At 44.0% G+C, this 18,793-nt stretch overlaps 1 protein-coding gene across 1 annotated transcript; it reads right to left on the minus strand.

Moving 5' to 3' along the window:
• Positions 1–2,028: 2,028 nt before the first annotated feature.
• On the minus strand, positions 2,029–17,789 carry MEOX1 (mesenchyme homeobox 1). The gene is made up of 3 exons (XM_034756032.1): positions 17,091–17,789; positions 5,671–5,843; positions 2,029–3,411 (listed from the first exon to the last, which is right to left on the minus strand). Exons 1-3 carry the CDS (start codon positions 17,539–17,541, stop codon positions 3,289–3,291), a joined length of 747 nt encoding a protein of 248 aa, XP_034611923.1. The 5' UTR covers positions 17,542–17,789; the 3' UTR covers positions 2,029–3,288.
• Positions 17,790–18,793: the final 1,004 nt, after the last annotated feature.

Genomic DNA, 18,793 nt, shown 5'->3' on the forward strand with positions numbered 1-18,793 from the left:
GGCTGACCCGGCTCCCCGCCGGCCGGGATCCCCGCCGGCCCGACTGACCCTGCTCCCCGCGGGCCCGGCTGACCCGGCTCCCCGCCGGCCGGGGTCCCCGCCGGCCGGGATCCCCGCCGGCCCGGCTGACCTCCCGATTTTCCCGTACATGCCCGGCTTTTGGGGATTTCCCCCCGGACGGGGATTTGAGCCCCCAAAAGCCGGACATGTCCGGGAAAATCCGGACGTATGGTAACCCTACTTCAGGACTCTCTCTCTTTGTACCAGGAGGCCTTGCAAAGTGGGTATTGCTGCAGCTATCCTCCAGAGACTGCACCTTCTTCAAAGCTCCTGGGAAGCTCAGAGCATGCTAGATGGACTATGTCATGGTACATGACCATTGTGCATAAAGGTGGCAGTCTAGTGCTTCCCTCTGAATCTGGTGATTGCTGATTAAAATGAGGTTAAACTAGCACCACTGATATCAAATTGCCGCGTGGTTTATGGATTGTTTTGGCTGGATCCCGTCTTCAGACACATCTCATAAAATCCGCTGGCTACTAGTGCTCCAGTGCAGATCTGAGATCAGCAGAGGTCACTAAAGGTCCATTTCTTGCTCATCTCCCATTTTAAGCACCTTAATGAATGGCCAGATTTTTAATGGAGTTTAGCAACCAATGTGTACCCACCATGCTGAGCTCTCTTCAAAATGTAGCTACTTCTTATAATGCCTAAATGGAAGCTGGGCTGTTCTTTACTTCCGTTCATGCACTTTGGGGCTGGCTCAGACGCTATGATATCATAGTGGATAATAGAGTTGGTTAAATACTGCAAAATAATGTTCATGAGCCTTCATTTGAGTTCCAAACAGCTGGTCAGTTTGACTGTGTTTTTGCCCCTTTTAATTCAATATTAATGGACATTTGTGTGAACAAGTTTTTACTCACGTGGATGTTTGGGGAATGATTGTTCTTCCTACTACTAGCACCCGGATTCACACACTGAAGAGGATGTGCACAAACAAGATAATTAATTATGATGTGTTTCCTTTTCTTCACTTGTGGTTTGCTAGGCTGCCTTGTTTTAAAAAGTTTTGTCATCTAATCAGGAAGCAGAAACAATACCCTGCAGCATAGGCAACCAATCACACAGCATAAACAATGAAAGTGAATAATTTGCAAACAATTCATAGGCTAAAATTTGTTTGCATAAACTGTTCAAACAATTGCAAACAGTGAATGCATTCACAAAAATCAGTCTGTCTGTGGAAAGTTTGGAAACAGAAAAAAAGGGCTAAGTTCGTTAGATGATTAATTACTAATTTGATCAGCCTGAATATTGATTAGGAGTGCATGCAGGACCGGATTAACGCAGGGGCTTTAGTTCTACAGCCCAGGGCTAAAGGGGCCCCAGTGCAGCAGGGCTCAAGCAGGCTGCATGCATGCCGTGGCCCCACACCGCTCTCGGAAGCGGACAGCTGCTGGCACATCTCTGTGGTCCCTGACGAGGCGGTGGCTCTGCACGCTGCCCCACCTCCATCCCCACAGTGGGGGCGGTGCTTGCGGGCGCAGGCAGCGCATGGAGACACGCTGTCCCCCTCCCCGTAGGGGCGTGCAGAGACTGCTGGCTGCTTCCGGGAGCGGCATGAGGCTATGGCAGGCAGGCAGGCAGCCTGCCTGAGCCCTGTTGGCTGCCGGCCGAGAGCCACCTGTAGTAAGCACCTCCCAGCTGGAGCCTGCATCTCGGACCCCCTCCTGTACCCCAACCCCTTGTCCCAGGTCAGAATCCCCTCCTGCACCCAAGCTCCCTCCCAGACCCTGCACCCCAACTTCCTGCCCCAGGTCAAAATCCCTCCTGCACCCAAAGTCCCTCCCAGAAAGAAACTAATATAACAGCTGTTCTAAGGTAAGAAGTAGGCTATTTTGAATTAACTTAACTATATTCTGCATGTTTTAAGACTGAAATATAACCACAGAACGGCTTTATGTTAATTAAAAGGCAAGTTTAGTACAGTGTTAATAGCCTCGATGCCATAATTTGTGATCATTTTGTTTTAAATTAGGAAAAAGACTTGTATACAGGGGCCCCACAAAATCTAATAGCCTTGGGCCCACAGAAGAGTTAATCCGACCCTGAGTGCATGTATAGTAAATATTTATCCATAGAACATTATGGACACGTATATTCATACATAATTCACATATACATACCTGCATGCCGACAGGAAGAACGTTCTGATCCCAAGTAAAAAAGAAACGAGAACTTAAGACTGATAAATTCAACTAATCATTTCACAGGACACTGTTTTCTGCTCACCCAGATAGTCCTGAGTTGTAACAAAGGAAACTGCAGGTAATACCCAGAGGCATTCCAGAAAGAAGTGTGACAAACACAACAGAAAGGAGCAGCGTTCTTTCAGAAGATATAATCAGCTATATTTCAGTGTCCAGGGCAGAACAGTGATGATTCATGACCTCATTACACTTGATTTGATACTTGGTGGCGGTGGTTATGAAAATATTCCCTGTGAGATTTAATGTTCTGATTTCAGCAGCTACACTAAGATTAATTAAACAAACCTCCAGTATCTCATTCACACAGGCGTATCAGAAAGGTGCCTGCCATCTCAGCTCTAATTGGAGCCCTTGTCCTTGTGGGAATGATCCCTTCCAAAACTGATGGCTGGAGGCCTATATAGCATTTGGGGCCACACTTTTGTTTGACATTCCCACTGCCCCCCAGACTTGCTTATAACCATTTATATTTTCAGTTTGGATGACACAAGAAACATCAGTGGATACCAGAGTGTTCATTACTCGTGGAGTGATGCACGAAGAAAGCACTTCTGTGGAATGCTCAAGTCCTTTATGGTTTGGCAAATAGCAGTGACCAAAGAGAGATGCTGGATAAGGTTATATGTTGGGGAGCTACATTACTGCCCCACTGAACCCTAAACTGGTGCCTCTAAACTGTGTCTTTTGAGGACTTGAAGACCACTATTGGTTCTTAGAAATCCAGCTCTAGTCAGCTTTATTTGTTTCATAGTCAATGGGTTTAGTTATTATTTTGAAGAAATACTGGCACTGCCAAGAGTTCAGTCAGACCCTCCTCTGGATTTTCCTGTGTGCCCTTTACAGTCCCGAAGGCATGTTAAGGCACACCACTTCCACAGTCACACACAGGAGGATGAGATGATTTGAGCAGGGAGGGGCACCTGTTAATGATACAGCTGCTGCTAAACTGTGTGGCGTCAGTTCTCTGACTGACAACCCTTCCTGCATTCGTCAGTACGTTACTACTGGCGAGGAGCTATTCAGAGCTCAGGGAGGCAGCAGAGTCCATATCTTCAGTGTCATGCTCGTGAGGGGACACTGGCTGCCCGCCCTTCACACGTTTCCACTTCATCCTTCGGTTTTGAAACCACACTTTAACCTGGATGAGAAAAGGAAGGAATTATTCATCAGCTCCCCATTATCTGTCTCTGCATGCACCTATGCAGTGTTGTCCTAGCCATGTCAGTCCCAGGATACCAGAGAGACAAGGTGGGTGAGGTCATAGCTTTTATTGTCAGTGAGAGACAAGCTCTCGAGTTTACACAGAGACCTTCTGAAGAAGAAGACCTGAAGAAGAGCTCTGTGTAAGCTCAAAAGCTTCTGTCTCTCTCACTGACAGAAGCTGGGCCAATAAAAGATGTGTCTTGTCTCTCTCTTGCCTGCAAAATTCTGCATTTTTTTTTTGGTCAAAATAATGGAATATAATCAAGCTGGTTTCAGTTATTTTGATAATTTATTTAAACTACAACACAATGGATGGAGAAGGGGAGTGGGGAGAATTGGAGGAAATCACCAAACCCCCTCTGTCTATTAGAAATGTAGCTAGTATTGACCCTTTATTTCTAGCTATTAGTCAACAAATATATGCAGCCATGCTCAGTGTTACATCATAGGCAACTGAAGAGCACGCAAGCGAGGGCTGAGGACTCAAACTCACAGTTTATACTGGCTACTGACCATCTCCAAAAAGGTCCGTAGGAAACAGTGCATGGAGCACATTTTGCTAGGAAATTTTCAGTCCAAAAATGTAGACCAGTTCTAATCACCAAAGCACCATACGCATTTATAAGGCCACACTGTCCTTTACAATAAGGCTCCTTTCCACCACTCTGGCAAGGTAAAGGAGCCTTAAAATTTATACACCTGTTTTATACTCCTGGGGGAATTCACAAAGACAAAGGGAACAATTCACTGAGGGAACATAGCCTGCCCCACACCTACCTCTTCAGAAACACTCCAAAGCCCCACCCCTCCACGGTGAGCATGCCGCAATAGCGAGCGAGAGGGACAGAGTGTGTCTCTCACACACGTATGACGGCCCAGCTCCTCCCCACCTCAGTGATTTACATCTCTACCAGCTGCTGTGGGTGCCCAAACTGATCTGCCTGCATTGCCAGGGAGGAGGAGATGACTGCTCTTGTGGCTTCCCTTTGTTTCCCCATCAGAAATCATTTCTTTGTGGAGAAGCACAGAAATCTGCGGGGGCCATGAATTCTGTGCATGCGCAGTGACGGAGGATTCTCCCAGGAGTACTCTATGCATACACCTGTCCATCTTCCTATCATATTTCTAATAGGCCTATCTGAGTCAGCTAAGCGTATACTATTTCCCTTTCTTCACTTGATTAATTCCTTTATTGCCCAACTATTAAGCCTTGATAGAAGAACCCTTCCTAAGAGCAGACCAGGAAACTGGGAGCATAGTGACCCTCAAAGTCCACACTCCCCTCACTCTTATACTCCCTAGTTAGTTCACAACATTCCCTTAGCCTGAAAGAAAACAGCTCATCAGATGAGAATCTAACATCCCCTGCACTCTTGTGTCTCATAGACTCATAGACTTTAAGGTCAGAAGGGACCATTATGATCATCTGGTCTGACCCCCTGCATGCTGCAGGCCACAAAACCGTCCCTACCCTTCCCTTGACTCTGCTGATGAAGTCCCAAATCCTGTGTCTTGGTGACTTCAATTTGCAGAGAACCCTCCTGCTAGCGATCCCTGCCCCATGCTGCGGAGGAAGGCGAAAAACCTCCAGGGCCTCAGCCAATCTACCCTGGAGGAAAATTCCTTCCCGACCCCAAATATGGCGATCAGTAAGACCCCGAGCATGTGGGCAAGAGTCTCCAGCCTGACCCTTGTTAGTCATTATACTATTTACTTGCTATTGCTCGGTATTCCCCACCAATTATCATTTACTGCTGGGCTCCTTGGGATGCTGCAGTGTTTGTGGCATTGTGGACCTTGAAGGCATAGCTCAGCCCTGGTTATCAGAACCTGGGAGCTGCCACCCAGCCTTTCTTATTAAGTATCAGCCTTTTGGTTTGTGCCAGTGAATGGGGTAGGTCGTCTGAAGGCACTTAGACACCAGTCATTCAGAAATGGTTTTTGCAGCTTAAAATGATATTTAAACATGTATATTTTAACCAAATACTTGAAATCAGCTTCTCAATTATCTCCATGTTAAACTGCATTTGTTAGATTTGCTACAAAGTTTTTCAGGTTATGTACAAATATTTATGCACATTTGCAAAAGTAGAAACGGGTGCAATGTGAATATCTTGTACATACACCCTTCTGTCTAGGCAGGAATAGCCCTGTCAGGGGGGCACAGCTGAGGAGGCAGATGTTCCAGAGGTACCTGTCTCTCGGTGAGGTCCAGATTCACAGCTATCTCATATCTCCTGAGCCTTGTCAAGTAATTATGGTGAGCAAATTCAGCTTCTAATTCCCGCAGCTGCTCCTTGGTGAACGCTGTCCTCTCCTTCCGTGCTTTGCTGCTGGCTTCTGGCTTCCTACTGGAATCCTGGTTTTCTAAGAGGCAAGCATACTTTATGTGTAAGTTGGACACTATTGTCAGTCTTAGGCACAGAACTGATGGGAGGCTGGATGCATTGGCGGAGGTCTGGGAGCACAGGGCTGGAATATCCTGGGCTGTGGGGCAGGACTGAGGGGGCATTGGCAGAGCGGTGTGGAGGAAGCTTGCATATCACTTGGCTGCATGGTGCTTGTCTCTAGTTAGTACAATCAGTCAGGCCTTCCCTTTCACTTACCTTTTTTAAATATACATACACCATCACCTACCTAGATTGCTGTTGCCTCAGATTTTAGTTAAGAATTGGTCTCAATGCCAGTGCACTTAATGAGGTGTGTGGTGACCTCTACTGGTGGATGTCATTTTGCACACACTAGGGCTAGGATCCAGCTTTGGGGGATGAGGAAGCAAAGGTGCTGAGTGTAACCCACCCACACTGACGAGGCAATGACCTTGGACTAGTGGGTGGCTCTGAACAGGGTTTATAAGACCCAACCCAGTTGGGTCTGGTGCCGGCAGGTTCCCCTGGAAATGTGTTTGGGTTGTGAACGTAACCACAGAAAAGATCTCACTAGAGTGAATACAGCAATGGGCAGAGTGGGGTGAGAGCACTGGTGGCATCATGTCCTTCCCTGTGACTCAGAGTTACTCAGTTCTTATTGAGGTGCCCCGAGCTGTTTTTCGCTGATCGTACACTTAGTTGTCATATACCCCTGGGAAAGTCACATTTCCAAAGCTGGCCTTGCAAGTCCTAACTGGAGAGCTGCTGTCCAAGCCCCATTTTAAAACGCTCGGACAATGACCATAGCCACATGCAAAGTAAGATCGGTTTATTTTAAATGAATGATTATTGTATATTTCTAAGCAACAGAAGGACAAAGCTCCTCTGCTTCAGTGCGCAAAGGCAAAGCCCATGTCCTTGTGACAGGAACTATTTCTACAAGTTCTAGCACCAAAATGGGAGCTGGCTGGTTTCAGTGGAAGTGAAAGAGGTTTTGTAGCCAGTGGAATGTTTTGTCTCATCCAAGGGCTTGTTTTTGAAAAATCTATAATTGTTTAATGATGCCATTTTCCATTGTGTTTCCATCGCTGTCTGAAATGAAAAGCTCCACACATTAGGGAGCATCTGGTTACTTCATTGGGAAGACAGAAACTCTGGCAGTGTTGGAAGGATGAAGAGGAGGGGGACGAAGTAAGACCACCGGTGGAGGGCAATGTACACCTTGCCAAGCTGCCCTGAACATTTGGGCCTTGCTGAACTTTGGGTTTTGCAGTAAATTTTCCCTGCAGCGCTCAACTTTGTTCTTTAACCAACTTCTAGCTCTGCCATTTGTCAATATCTTCACCATTTAGGAAAGTCAGCATGAAGACGTGGTGATGTCAGGGCTGGCAAACACCTTGCAGTGCAAAACAGCAGCTTTGGAATCTCACTGAAATGTGACATGACTGGGATGCATCAACTCCAGCTAGACTTAATAAATATACACAAATGAATACACTTATTTCATCAGCTCTCTGCCCAGAATTAGCCACCCCTATCAATCCCTTATCTAAAGTCCTTCAGGTTCCAGTTTTCTATATAGCCAGAAGGGAGACAAGAAGAACCCAGAGTTCCGCAGCAGCCAGCATTTTGGAAAAAGAAGGGAGCTATTCTGGGGATTAATGTTCACCTATTTTCAGAGCAGCATAAAGTGTTCTCTCTCTCTCTCTCTCTCACTCCTCCCCCCCCAACCCCAATAATAGCAATACTATTATTGAGTTATTTCAAGGAGATGCATAAAAGAAGATTGGAGAAGCAATATATATACACAGAAGCAATGGATGTATAATGCAACAGCATTTACCAAATGCTCAATTTGTTTGTCAAAGGAAACCAACTGGAATAATCCATTAGGGTTAAATTTAGGATTTATAATGTGTTCACTCTTAGTGCTGCCCATCAGAAATAGAGAAATTACATGCAACTCCCATTAACAATAATTTCTGATAGGAACTGCCAGCATTACCTGGTGAAATTGTCCTTGGCTACATTTCTAAAACAAGTTTTTCATTTGTAACAATCTGTTCATTGTAGCTTGATCTTTAACCCAGCTCCCAACCAAATAACAAACTAAGAGGAAAAATCACCCCAAAATATTCCACCCAGCATCAAACCCAATTGCACAGGTTTATTAGGCAGCAGTTTTAAAACAAACAAAAGGAAGTATTTCTTCACACAACACACAGCCAACCTGTGGAACTCTTTGCCAGAGGATGTTGTGAAGGCCAAGCCTATAGAAAGAACTAGATACATTCATGGAGGACAGGTCCATCAATGGCTATTAGCCAGGATGGGCAGGAATGGTGTCCCTAGCTTCTGTTTGCCAGAAGCTGGGAATGAGTGACAGGGGATGGATCACTTGATGATTACCTGTTCTGTTCATTCCCTCTGGGGCACCTGGCATTGGCCACTGTCGGAAGGCAGGATACTGGGCTAGATGGACCTTTGGTCTGACCTAGTATGTCTGGTCTTATGCTCACAGAAATCCTCCACTTCGCCATCTCCCTGAGTAAACAGACCAGCCTCACATCATTCCCGAAAGGTCAACAAGTTTGGGGGTTGACAGAGCAGCAGGAGAAGGCAAATTGCATAGCTGAGGACCTCATGTGGAGAGGCCCTTGCCACCAGTTCCTGAGAGCTTCCAGCTCAGGAGATTCCCAGCTGCTCTCTAGGGGCAGCATGAGGAGAACCGCAATCTCTGATGTAGCCAGGACCCAAATCATGCAAGGCTGTAGTGATTGAAGCCAATAACATAAATTGCATTTGGAAGCAAATTAGTAGCCAGTGTAGTCTAAGCAAGGAAGCAGCAACTTTCTGTCCTGGCTGAAGCTTCCCAGTTTGCCTCATGTGAGTGAATCATTTCTAAAGAAGGTAATTTCACTGGTCTTTTTTGTTAAAAAAAACTATTTCAGTCATTTTTAATGATTTTAACTCTGCTCCTCAGGCTGATTACCTTCGGGAACGGAATAGGCTGTGTAACTTGGAGCCTGTGGCATGGGCCACACGCCACACAGAGCTGCTAAAGGGACTGGCTGCTTAATTATGATTGTGGTTTTTGTGCCTTTCCAAAAGTGGAAACTGGCTCTACTTTTCTTTGGCATTTTGGCCATAGGATGTGGAAAATACAGAATGCACATGAAATATTGCAAGTCCTTGCTTTAGAAAGGTTTTTCTCTCCAGCACAATCCACAAAAAGATCCCAACCCAGAAAGTCCTCTGGCATCACTGGGAAAGATATGGTGGCATTTATCACTGACTGTGAACATTTTCAGACCTCCATCCTCTCCCTGGATCTCACATCTCTGCCACGCTCACATCTGCAGCTTAATCAAACAGGTTTTCCCCAAGGGGTCTGTCGTGCAACAAAGACACATGGGAGCCAAAAAGTACTTGTGTCTTTGTGCCATAAAATTTCCAAGACAAGATCTCCATCAACCTTTGCACACAGAGGGAGAGGGGCAAAGATGACCAGTGATTTATAAAAGGATGATGGGCCAGAGTGTATATCTGGAGTCAATCCAGTAAAGTCAGGGGATTTATTCTGGATTTACACCAGTGTGATTGAGATTAAAATCTGTTCCCATGAGAAGAAAGGCGAGAGACCACGTCTGTGAGAGCAGTGACACAGCAACAATGCTCACCTGGCTTCATCGTCTGCCCACTTCAGCCACAGTGAGCAGAGTTAGACACAGAACAGTTTCTCTGCAAATATTTCCAGAAAGTTTCTCTCTCACCCATAACTCATAGCCTGCCTCTCCCATTGCTGTTATCCAGCATTGATTTCTGCGGCGCATTTTGGGGTACAGCTGGTGTGAACAACTATCTATACAAAAAAGCTGCATGTAGCATTTTGTAACAGCTGAGGCGTCAGGGCTGTTACAGCTGCGACTTTCCGGGAGAATCACTTTGAATTTGGGACTTGAACTCTGAATTGAGAAGCCAAAAGGAAACGTGCCCAGGTCACAGTAATTGTCATGTTGGATCAGAGTCTAGTGTGAGGTCCAGGCTATGACAGTGTTACAGAACAAGGTGCAAGAAACTTCCCAGTAGGCAGATGTAGGATAAACTGCCCCCCCATGAAGGGGCCTCATCTTAACCCCCTAATAGTTAGAGATTGGCTTAAGCACTGAAGCATGAAGGTCAGTTGGTAGTGCATGTACATGGGACACATTTGGTTGCTAGATGTGCATGGGGTTTCCTAGCCAGTTGCTATGCACCTGAAGTTTTAATTATTGACATTTTGTTAATTTCTGTATTTTTTTCCCCTCCCAATCAATAAAGGGGTTACAAAAACATTGGCGTATCTGCATAATGTCTTTGAAGTAATGTTTTCTCATGCTAAAGGTTTTCGGGGTGTATTTATTCTAGCTAGTTAAAAAAGCAAGATGTTGAAAGTTTTGCTGTTATAGAACAAGTCACAGGATTCCAAAATCTCAGCTAACAGGATATGTGTGTGTCTCTGTGGCTTTCACCATGTGCATTCATGTTGTCCAAGTTAAATGATTTCATAGATAGCTGACTCATTTGACATCTGTCCTAAAGTAACTAGAAGTTCTTATCAGTGTGCACCTCAGGGAGGTATATTACCTGTCAAACTATTTCAGATGTAGCTCTACTCAAGGATAACATGATCAACATTTAAATCTAATCTAGGGAACCAGTTTTCCTTTGGTCCCTCTGAGGTCATCCAGAGGGGGAAGAGAGTTTCTGTAGCTGTTTCATTACAATTAAGTTAATCATAATTTCCAAACCACTGAGTCTTCCTGGATTCTGACAACACTTAGTTGTTTAGCTTGATTTAGCATTATCTCTGCTAGCACAAAATTAGCACAGTCTAATTGCTGAAGTAACAGGTTTGATGTAAATGAACATCCCAAGCCAGCACAGGGCTGGGGCAATTAAGCCTGCCACCTGATGGCTTTTGATATGTTTTCTTCCTGCCTTAACTGTACTTGTGTCGACAGGCGGATGCCTGCAGAAAAATCCAGTTAAACTCAGCTGGTGAATTGACATTTTACACTTTCTTATGAAAAGACAAGTCTACGGAAGAGACTAGACAGTAGCAGCAGTAATCTTTTCATGTGTTACACAGCCCAGGTCTAAAGAAAGAGGTGCAGGAAAGATCACTGTGAAAGGATAGCCATTTTTTTCTTTCCTAATGCAGGTTGAGGTCAGTGTTACTCTGATAAGTGCAGGCAGGATGTGCTGAAATTTGGAACAGAAACTTACAAAAATATTACAAAAAATAAGAAAGATCTCATACAGAGACTTCTGCAGCTTCAGCATTTGTTTGCTGCAAGCAGAGCAGGGTGGGTCCTTGGGACAGTTTTCATATTATTTATTTGCTGTTTGTATAGCACCCTCAGCATGCTGGATATTTTAAAAGGAGCTGAAACAAATAAGGTATCTGCCCCCCAAAACCCTACAATAGAAAGTTATACAGGGAGTTCACAAAGGAATGGGAATAAGGAGGCAGGGAATGTGCAGTGTGAGCGAATTCAGGAGCATTGTGTTAGTTCTGCTGTCTTTTTTTCCTGATATGTTGAATTTAGTCTTGATGATTTTAACATTTCAGCATGTCTGAGGGCTTGTTGAGGAGAAGATGTCTATGGTTTATGGGCCAGTTCGAAGAGGTGTTTCACAGTAATAGCTCATAATTGATTTATGTAGCTGAAACTTGCAAAGTGCTTTGAGATCCTTGGTAAAAAGCATTCTAGATATCCAATGTGTGTATTATTATTTATTAATAAGCTGCAAAAATGGGCTGCATTAAGTGAAAAGCTCATTGTATTGTCCCAGAGTGCTGTATCTTCCTCTCAACACACACAGGATTCTGATTGTTCTGTCTTTTCACGCACATCTGGTACCTCTAATGTGTCATTTATAAATCAGTCAAAATTCAGCCTAATTATTGCAGCATATTTCACCCAGAATGTTTGAATCTTCATGTCTCTGTTTGGTCAAGTCTTCACTTAATCACAGATGTGAAAGTGGAACACCTGCCACTAATTCACCAGCCTTTCCACTGTTCTTGCCCTCTGGCTTTTTATTCGCATCTCAGGTTGTGACTAACTCTGACTTCAGCACCTGCTAACAGGCACATTAGAATCTACATCAGGGGTCGGCAACGTTTGGCACGCGGCTCGCCAGGGTAAGCACCCTGGTGGGCCGAGCCAGTTTATTTACCTGCTGACACGGCAGGTTCGGCCGATCGCGGCCCCCACTGGCTGCGGTTCGCCGTCCCAGGCCAATGGTGGCAGCGAGAAGCCGCGGCCAGCACATCGCTCGCCTGCGCCGCTTCCAGCCACCCCCATTGGCCCAGGACGGCGAACCGCGGCCAGTGGGGGCCGCGATCGGCCGAACCTGCCACGTCAGCAGCTAAATAAACTGGCCCGGCCCGCCAGGGTGCTTACCCTGGCGAACTGCGTGCCAAACGTTGCCGACATCTGATCTACATGCTTTTTAGGGCACCGTGACTGCAAATGCAGGTCAACCATAGAAAACCTCCGTGTTTCTCTGCAATCCATGGTATGACTAGTAAAGGCTCTCATGGGAGATTTTGTTTGAAATTTGATGGAGGACTTTAAATAGGGTTAATATTTTACTTAGGCAACAAGACAAGGCAGTGTATGTTCTTTCAAATGTAAAAGTAAATATCAGAGAACTAGGCCAAGCACTTATTTAATCTTCTAGTAGGCATCCTGCAGTATACATCTTCTTATTTACTATTTGTATTGCATATAGAAGCCCCAACCAAGATCTGGGCCCTACTGTGCTCAGTATTGTATGTGCGCATAGCGAGAGTCCAGGCCTGCCCCAGAGAGTTTACATACTAAATAGAAAAGGGAAAACAGGTACAGAGTAGAGAAGTGACTTACCCAAGTCACATAGTAGTGGGTCAGCTACAGAAGCAGGAATAGAACCCAAGCCTCATGAGTCCTATCTAGAGAACTATCCATTATCCCATGTGCCTTCTCAGTTCATTATACAAAGTTTAATTACCAGTTTGTTCAAAGGACAGTTGGGCAAGTTACATATTTTTAGGTAGATTTTCTTACCTGTGTTATTACATTATTGAGATAAGAAGGGTTTTAAAAATTGAATTTACTTCTCACGGTTATTGCTGATCCTTTACTTTGCACACTTCACTGAGTTTGGAAAAGGCTGGTCAGTTTGTTTTATTTATAGACTATTTCTGACCACTTTCACTTTCTGGTTCTAATGCACCAGCACACTGGTGTAATGTCTAGGTTGCAACACTGCAGGGGGAGTGCTTAAATCCAAATTTAAGATGATTTTAGTTGGGTGTTAAAATGATAGGGCTATTTTCATTGATCCTTGGATTTATAAAACCTTATGTTTTGCATCTAAAGTGATCCGATACTGTCCTTTGAAAATTTTGTAACATATTTTAGGCTTTTCCTAGGATAAAAGGCACCGTATGAATGTAAAATGTTGTAAATGAATCCTTACACACTGTAGTCAGATCTCATCTCTGCTACATCCCCATTTAAATTCTGCATGTTTTCATTTATATAAAGAAAATGGACCAAATTCTGCTCTCAGTCACATCAGTGCAACTCCCACATATTCAATAGCGCTTACCGGTGGATAAACATTTTGTAATTGCTGATAGATCAACAGAATAACCAAATTTAATTTACTATTTCCTATGTTCTAGTGTGACCTGTTCTTACTACACGGTTTTCTAGTTTGTTGAGTGGTAGAAAACTGAAATATCCAAACTGTCTATCTGAATGAGTTGGGTTTCTGCCAGGAATCTGTGTTTTATTTGTAAATGTGTGTGGATAGACATGGACAGGCTGGACATGTCTTCTGTGCTGTGGTCATCTGGAAAATGCTTCATGCAGAAAATCTAAAATGAGATTACAGAAGGTCTGTTCAAAGCTTGCTCAGGGTCCCATATATGTCCCACACAGTCAGTGCCTATGGGGGTTTATTAGTCCTCCGACACTCAGACCATTTGTCGTTTTATTTAAGAGCTTGTTTAAGTGCCTGTGGCATTGTTTGTTTACTTGGTAACAGTCATTTTATCATATGGAAAACGTAGAATACCATAAATTACAAGTCATTATAAAACTCCTTGGCTTTTGTAATGTTGGCAATTGCAAGGCATCATGTTAAAGCCATTTTTATATGTGATGGGTATGGTTGCACAATATTGAAAATCTGGAGAAATCTATAAAGACAATAATTGGAAATGTTAGAGATGCTGTACAGGAGAACTACTGCAATGATAGGTGTGAAAACAAATTCTAGCCCATCTTCTGCCTTGACTTTCTTGGGCATACCTAGGTTGTCAGTCAGGGCAGATCAGAGCCTCTTACTAATAAAAGTAGTATTGCTGTGACTGCTACTGCCTGTACTAGGCAGTTATATAAATGTGTTTAAATATTACAGCACTTTAATGAAGAATTCATGGATTAAGCAGAATGGTCAATCTTTCTTTTACACTGAGAGAACACTGTAAGTCTCCCTGTTTATCACAGAGGTAAACTTGTTTTGGACTTTTTGGGGAGCACTATACTAGCAAAGAGCCCAATCCTGAAGTCCCTATTGTATATCCTCTGCTGAATATGGACCAAGAAAGAATTACAGGATTTGGCACCAAAACAAATAATTGAAATTCTATGGCTGTGCTACAGTACAGCAAAGACAGTAGCTGGTAAGACACCGTCACATAGCTCCATATAATAGAGTATTATCTTGCAGCATGTCTCAAGGTGGTAGATAATTGCTGTTTCACTTTATTAACAACTGCTAACTTCTGAAGAGCGCACTCTTTGGACACTTGGATTTTGCTAAAGCAAACTGGAGCCAATTCTCAGGAGGAAGGAGAGGAAGCGTGTACCACTTATAACAAACTATAAATGTGTGTCCAGCTGCATTTCAAGGAACTGCCGTTAGATTTCAGGAAATCAGAATGTTTAAAGGAACAGGACTTTCTCCCTGTTTGTTTTATTGTATTTTATTCTGGGGGAGGGGAAGGAGTAGTACTGTTAATTTTATCTACTGCTTTATCAGCACAGAAGTGATTGAAATGAAAGAGGCAATGGAATCACCTTTGGGACACTGTCCGTGCAAGGTGTTAAACTAGAGAAGGAGGAATAATGAAAACAGTTGGCAAGAAGGTAGAGAATCATTTTATATTTCAGTGACGTCATGTGTAGCAACGTTGGTTACAGCTCCTCTGCAATGACAGGCATATGGCTTGGCAGCAAGTGGGAAGAGAGAGTGGTAAGGTTGCTCACAGCAATAAGAGGGTGAAAGGTGTCAGGGACTATTTGTCATCTGCTTAACACATGAGGACATGCTTTGGAATCCCATTAAACTATTAAGAATAAAGATATCCATTAATGGGAATTTAGTGAGATGTCCCGGCTACTTCTTAATCCCATACATTCTTTTTTAAAAAAAAACCCTAATGACTTGCAATATTGTTGTTCTTCGTATTATTTTTATGGCCATTTGTTGCCTGAAAATCCTTTATGGGTTTGGATGTCCAAAAATTATATCAAGCTTGGTTTCCAGAGACTATGAAATATCTAAGGGAGTAATTTAGAGTCTGGGACTCAAAGAGGTTTGGGGTATTATCTGTTTCAGATACTCACGGACAGCCTGCCAATGTTTGGAGGGAACTGAAATCGGAAGCTCTCCGGAGCAGAGATTAGGGCTAACAATGGCACTGACAGAACGAGAGAGAGAGAGAGGATGGTATTGGAGTTAAGGTGTTGGGCGGAAAGTCAGGAGATCTGGGTTGAATGCCTGGCTCTGCCCAGGCAGTTTGTGTAACTTTGGGCAAGTCATTTAATCTCTCTGTGCCTCAGTTCCCGGTCTGTAAATTGGGGATGATATTTCCCTAACTCCCAAGGGTGCTGGGAGAATAAATGCATCAATGTTTTTGGTGGATACAAATACTTCAGTGAGGGACTCATAATAAATACCTAACTCAATAGCTTTCTTAAGAGAAACAACTAGTTTCTCCATGTCTATATTCATACTGACAGCAGCAAAGTATCCATGAGATCTTTGAAAACTAGGAGGTGGAAGATTTTCATTTTGCAAGTTACAACAACACAATTAAACCCATCTGCACTGTTCTTATAGCTGAAGACAACATGTCCTGGTTATGTCTAATGGGCAAGTCATTGATACCAACTCGACCTGATTTTGGATTTGAATTGAAAGTATTAAATGCTCAGCCAAACTGACACAAAGCTGGAATGTGTATCAAAGGGGAGGGGAGGAGGCATCTTCAACTGCAGACAGCTGAAAACTACCTTCTATGTTTGGATGCATTTAACCTGCATTGCGCTGCAACATAGCTTCCTACAATGGGCAGCTCCAGATAGCAGAGGTCAGAGCCTAGATTCTGCAGTGGTAGGTGCATTAGCAACGAAGATGGAGAGACAGGTCAATGCTATTCAGCTCTCAAATAATTTGTAAAATTTAGTTACATACTTTTCTTGTTAGAGTCTCAGCACCTAGCAATATAGATGCTACCTGATGTCTAGTTAAAGGGTAGAATGAGTGTCCCCCTTGGAGCTAGCCCTCATGGTACAGGACCCACTGCAGCAGAAGAATGCATTTAGCAATTCAGTGATCCACTGCTTTCCTGATGTCTCCTCCTTTATGACTCGGGGTGTGAGATCTGACAGTGATTTATTCCCAGCGAATTTTGTGTTACTTTTGAGTGTCTCGATCCTTTTCTAATCCCTTTAATCTTAGCGAGTAACTAGCCCAGAGCCTGTTTTGCTTTTCCCTGTTTCTAACACACTCCCACAGGCTGCCTGTTCTTTGACACCCCTCGCCCCATCATTTCACACTTGGGCAAATGGCAGCCACACAATGTATCTGCTCCTTATTTAGGGCTGTGGTCCCAATATATGGGATACCATGTGATTCTGTCTGACACTTACAAAAAGGCTACATTGTGACCATGGTCGGCAGGTAGCTAGTTCAGGCCCAAGATTTGGAAAAGCAAACATAAATACAAGGGAGCAGCAAACAGAAAGCACTCTAGTTCAGTAGTAGTGCTCTATATTGCCAGCTACACTTTCCCTAGTCAAGAATTCTGAAATGTATTTCTCACTGGCTTCCTTTCCTAATCTCTCCTGTAGAACCTTACAGATGTTCTGACTCTGCGAACTTTGCTACCCCAGATCCCTGGTGACATGCCACCTACCTGAGGTTTCCTTTTTCCTTTTGGATGACTTTTTCTCAGTTTCATTTGTAGTGTTTCCTGGTACCCCATAATCTTCATTCATGCCCCCTGCAGCAGCCACTAGGTTTGGGCTGCTGCTTTCTAGTTCCCCAGAACCCAAGGCCAGTCCTGGATTTAGCCGCCTTCTGGCCTCGGATGCTGCAAAGTGCCAGTCAGAATGCTGGAAAGAAGGGTGCTGCTCTGCGAACATGCGTTCCTCTCGGGGGAAGCTGTGGGGGGCAGTGGCCAAACAAGAGGCTGAGAAATCGGAATATGCAGCAAAGTCTGGTTTTTGATGGAATGAGAATGGTGCTTGTGGGTAATGATGCGCTCCTGCTGCTGTGCTGAGCTCCGCATGGGCATTCCGCAGGCACCCCCAGAGTGGGGTAGTGGGACGGGGACTTCGCATACAGCTACTCACGGAGGGATCCATTGCTGGCTCTATGCTGTCCGTGCGCCGAGATTTGTAACTGGATTTGGCTCAGGCTTCAAGGATATGAAAGAGGGGAAAAAATAGCTCCAAACTTGTATGGAAAAACAGAATTGGATCTCCCCCGCCGCCTCCCCTAAAAAATGGTTTGTGGATTTTGTTCTATTGCAAATTTGTTAGTTTGGAAGCTTGACTAAACTTCCGCATAGTCCCAGCTGGAAAACCCCAACCAGATCTATGCAGCAATTGGGCTGAACAGTTTCCCAAGGCCTGCAGCTGCCTCCCTGTGAAATGCTGGACATGGGTGAAACACTTTTTAAATACTGTGCCGGGCAGCGAGTGACAAGTTTGTGAAGTGAAATGTGAGAGAGGGGAGGGAGGGGTTAACCTGCATACACTCAGCCCCTCCAACCAAAGCAAAGCAGGCAACTATTAATCATCCGAAACCTTATATGCACATCTAATGGGATTTGCAGATGGAGACTTTTAAAGAAACATTGTCTGTATTTTTTTATAAAGGGAGAGAGCAGCACACAAAAAGGCTTTAATGTTTCCCTACAACACTATGAAGTTATTTTTATTGCACTGTTAACAAAATTCCCCAAGTCTTGGACTTGGAAAAAGCCCTAAACCAGATCCAGAATTCAACAGATGTCAAATTCCAGGGACTAAAACAGGGGAAATAAAAGCAAGAGAACTCACTGATTGCATTTGATTTAAAGGCCAATCATAAGGTAAAAAAAATTAAACCTGATATTTTTATCCAAGGTTTTGTGAGTGACTTATGTTGACTTTTTACAAAGAGGGATTTGCTGATATGTGGTTTCTGCTGCCAATGGCAAAGAATCATCCCTTTTTGTGTCCCACTTTCCAGAGGATTGTCAAAATGATACTTTTCTCCAAAGAAGTCTCTGGTTTTCATGCCAATGGGAGACACATTTTTCATCTTTTGTTGAAAGTTTTATAGTTTTTGTTAACAGAAAACAGATTCTCAGACCTTAAAGCCATCACAGTTGAAAGGATATTAGCAGGGAATCTGCTCTCCATCTCTTTCCCAAAGAGAAGTGGTGGCAGAGAATAGTCAGAACATGTCCTTCTGGAGAGTTATGCTGACAGTATTGTAACTTGTGTCAGGGCTGTAGCCTCTAGCACTCTCTACACTGTATAGTTACATATATAATATTTCCATAGTCTGCCAGCAGTCATCTCCCACACTGGTTTCGCAAGGCCTTGCTATATTGTTAGTCTAAAATGT

Source organism: Trachemys scripta, chromosome 23 (assembly GCF_013100865.1).
Source record: "Trachemys scripta elegans isolate TJP31775 chromosome 23, CAS_Tse_1.0, whole genome shotgun sequence".
Lineage (NCBI taxonomy): Eukaryota > Metazoa > Chordata > Testudines > Emydidae > Trachemys > Trachemys scripta.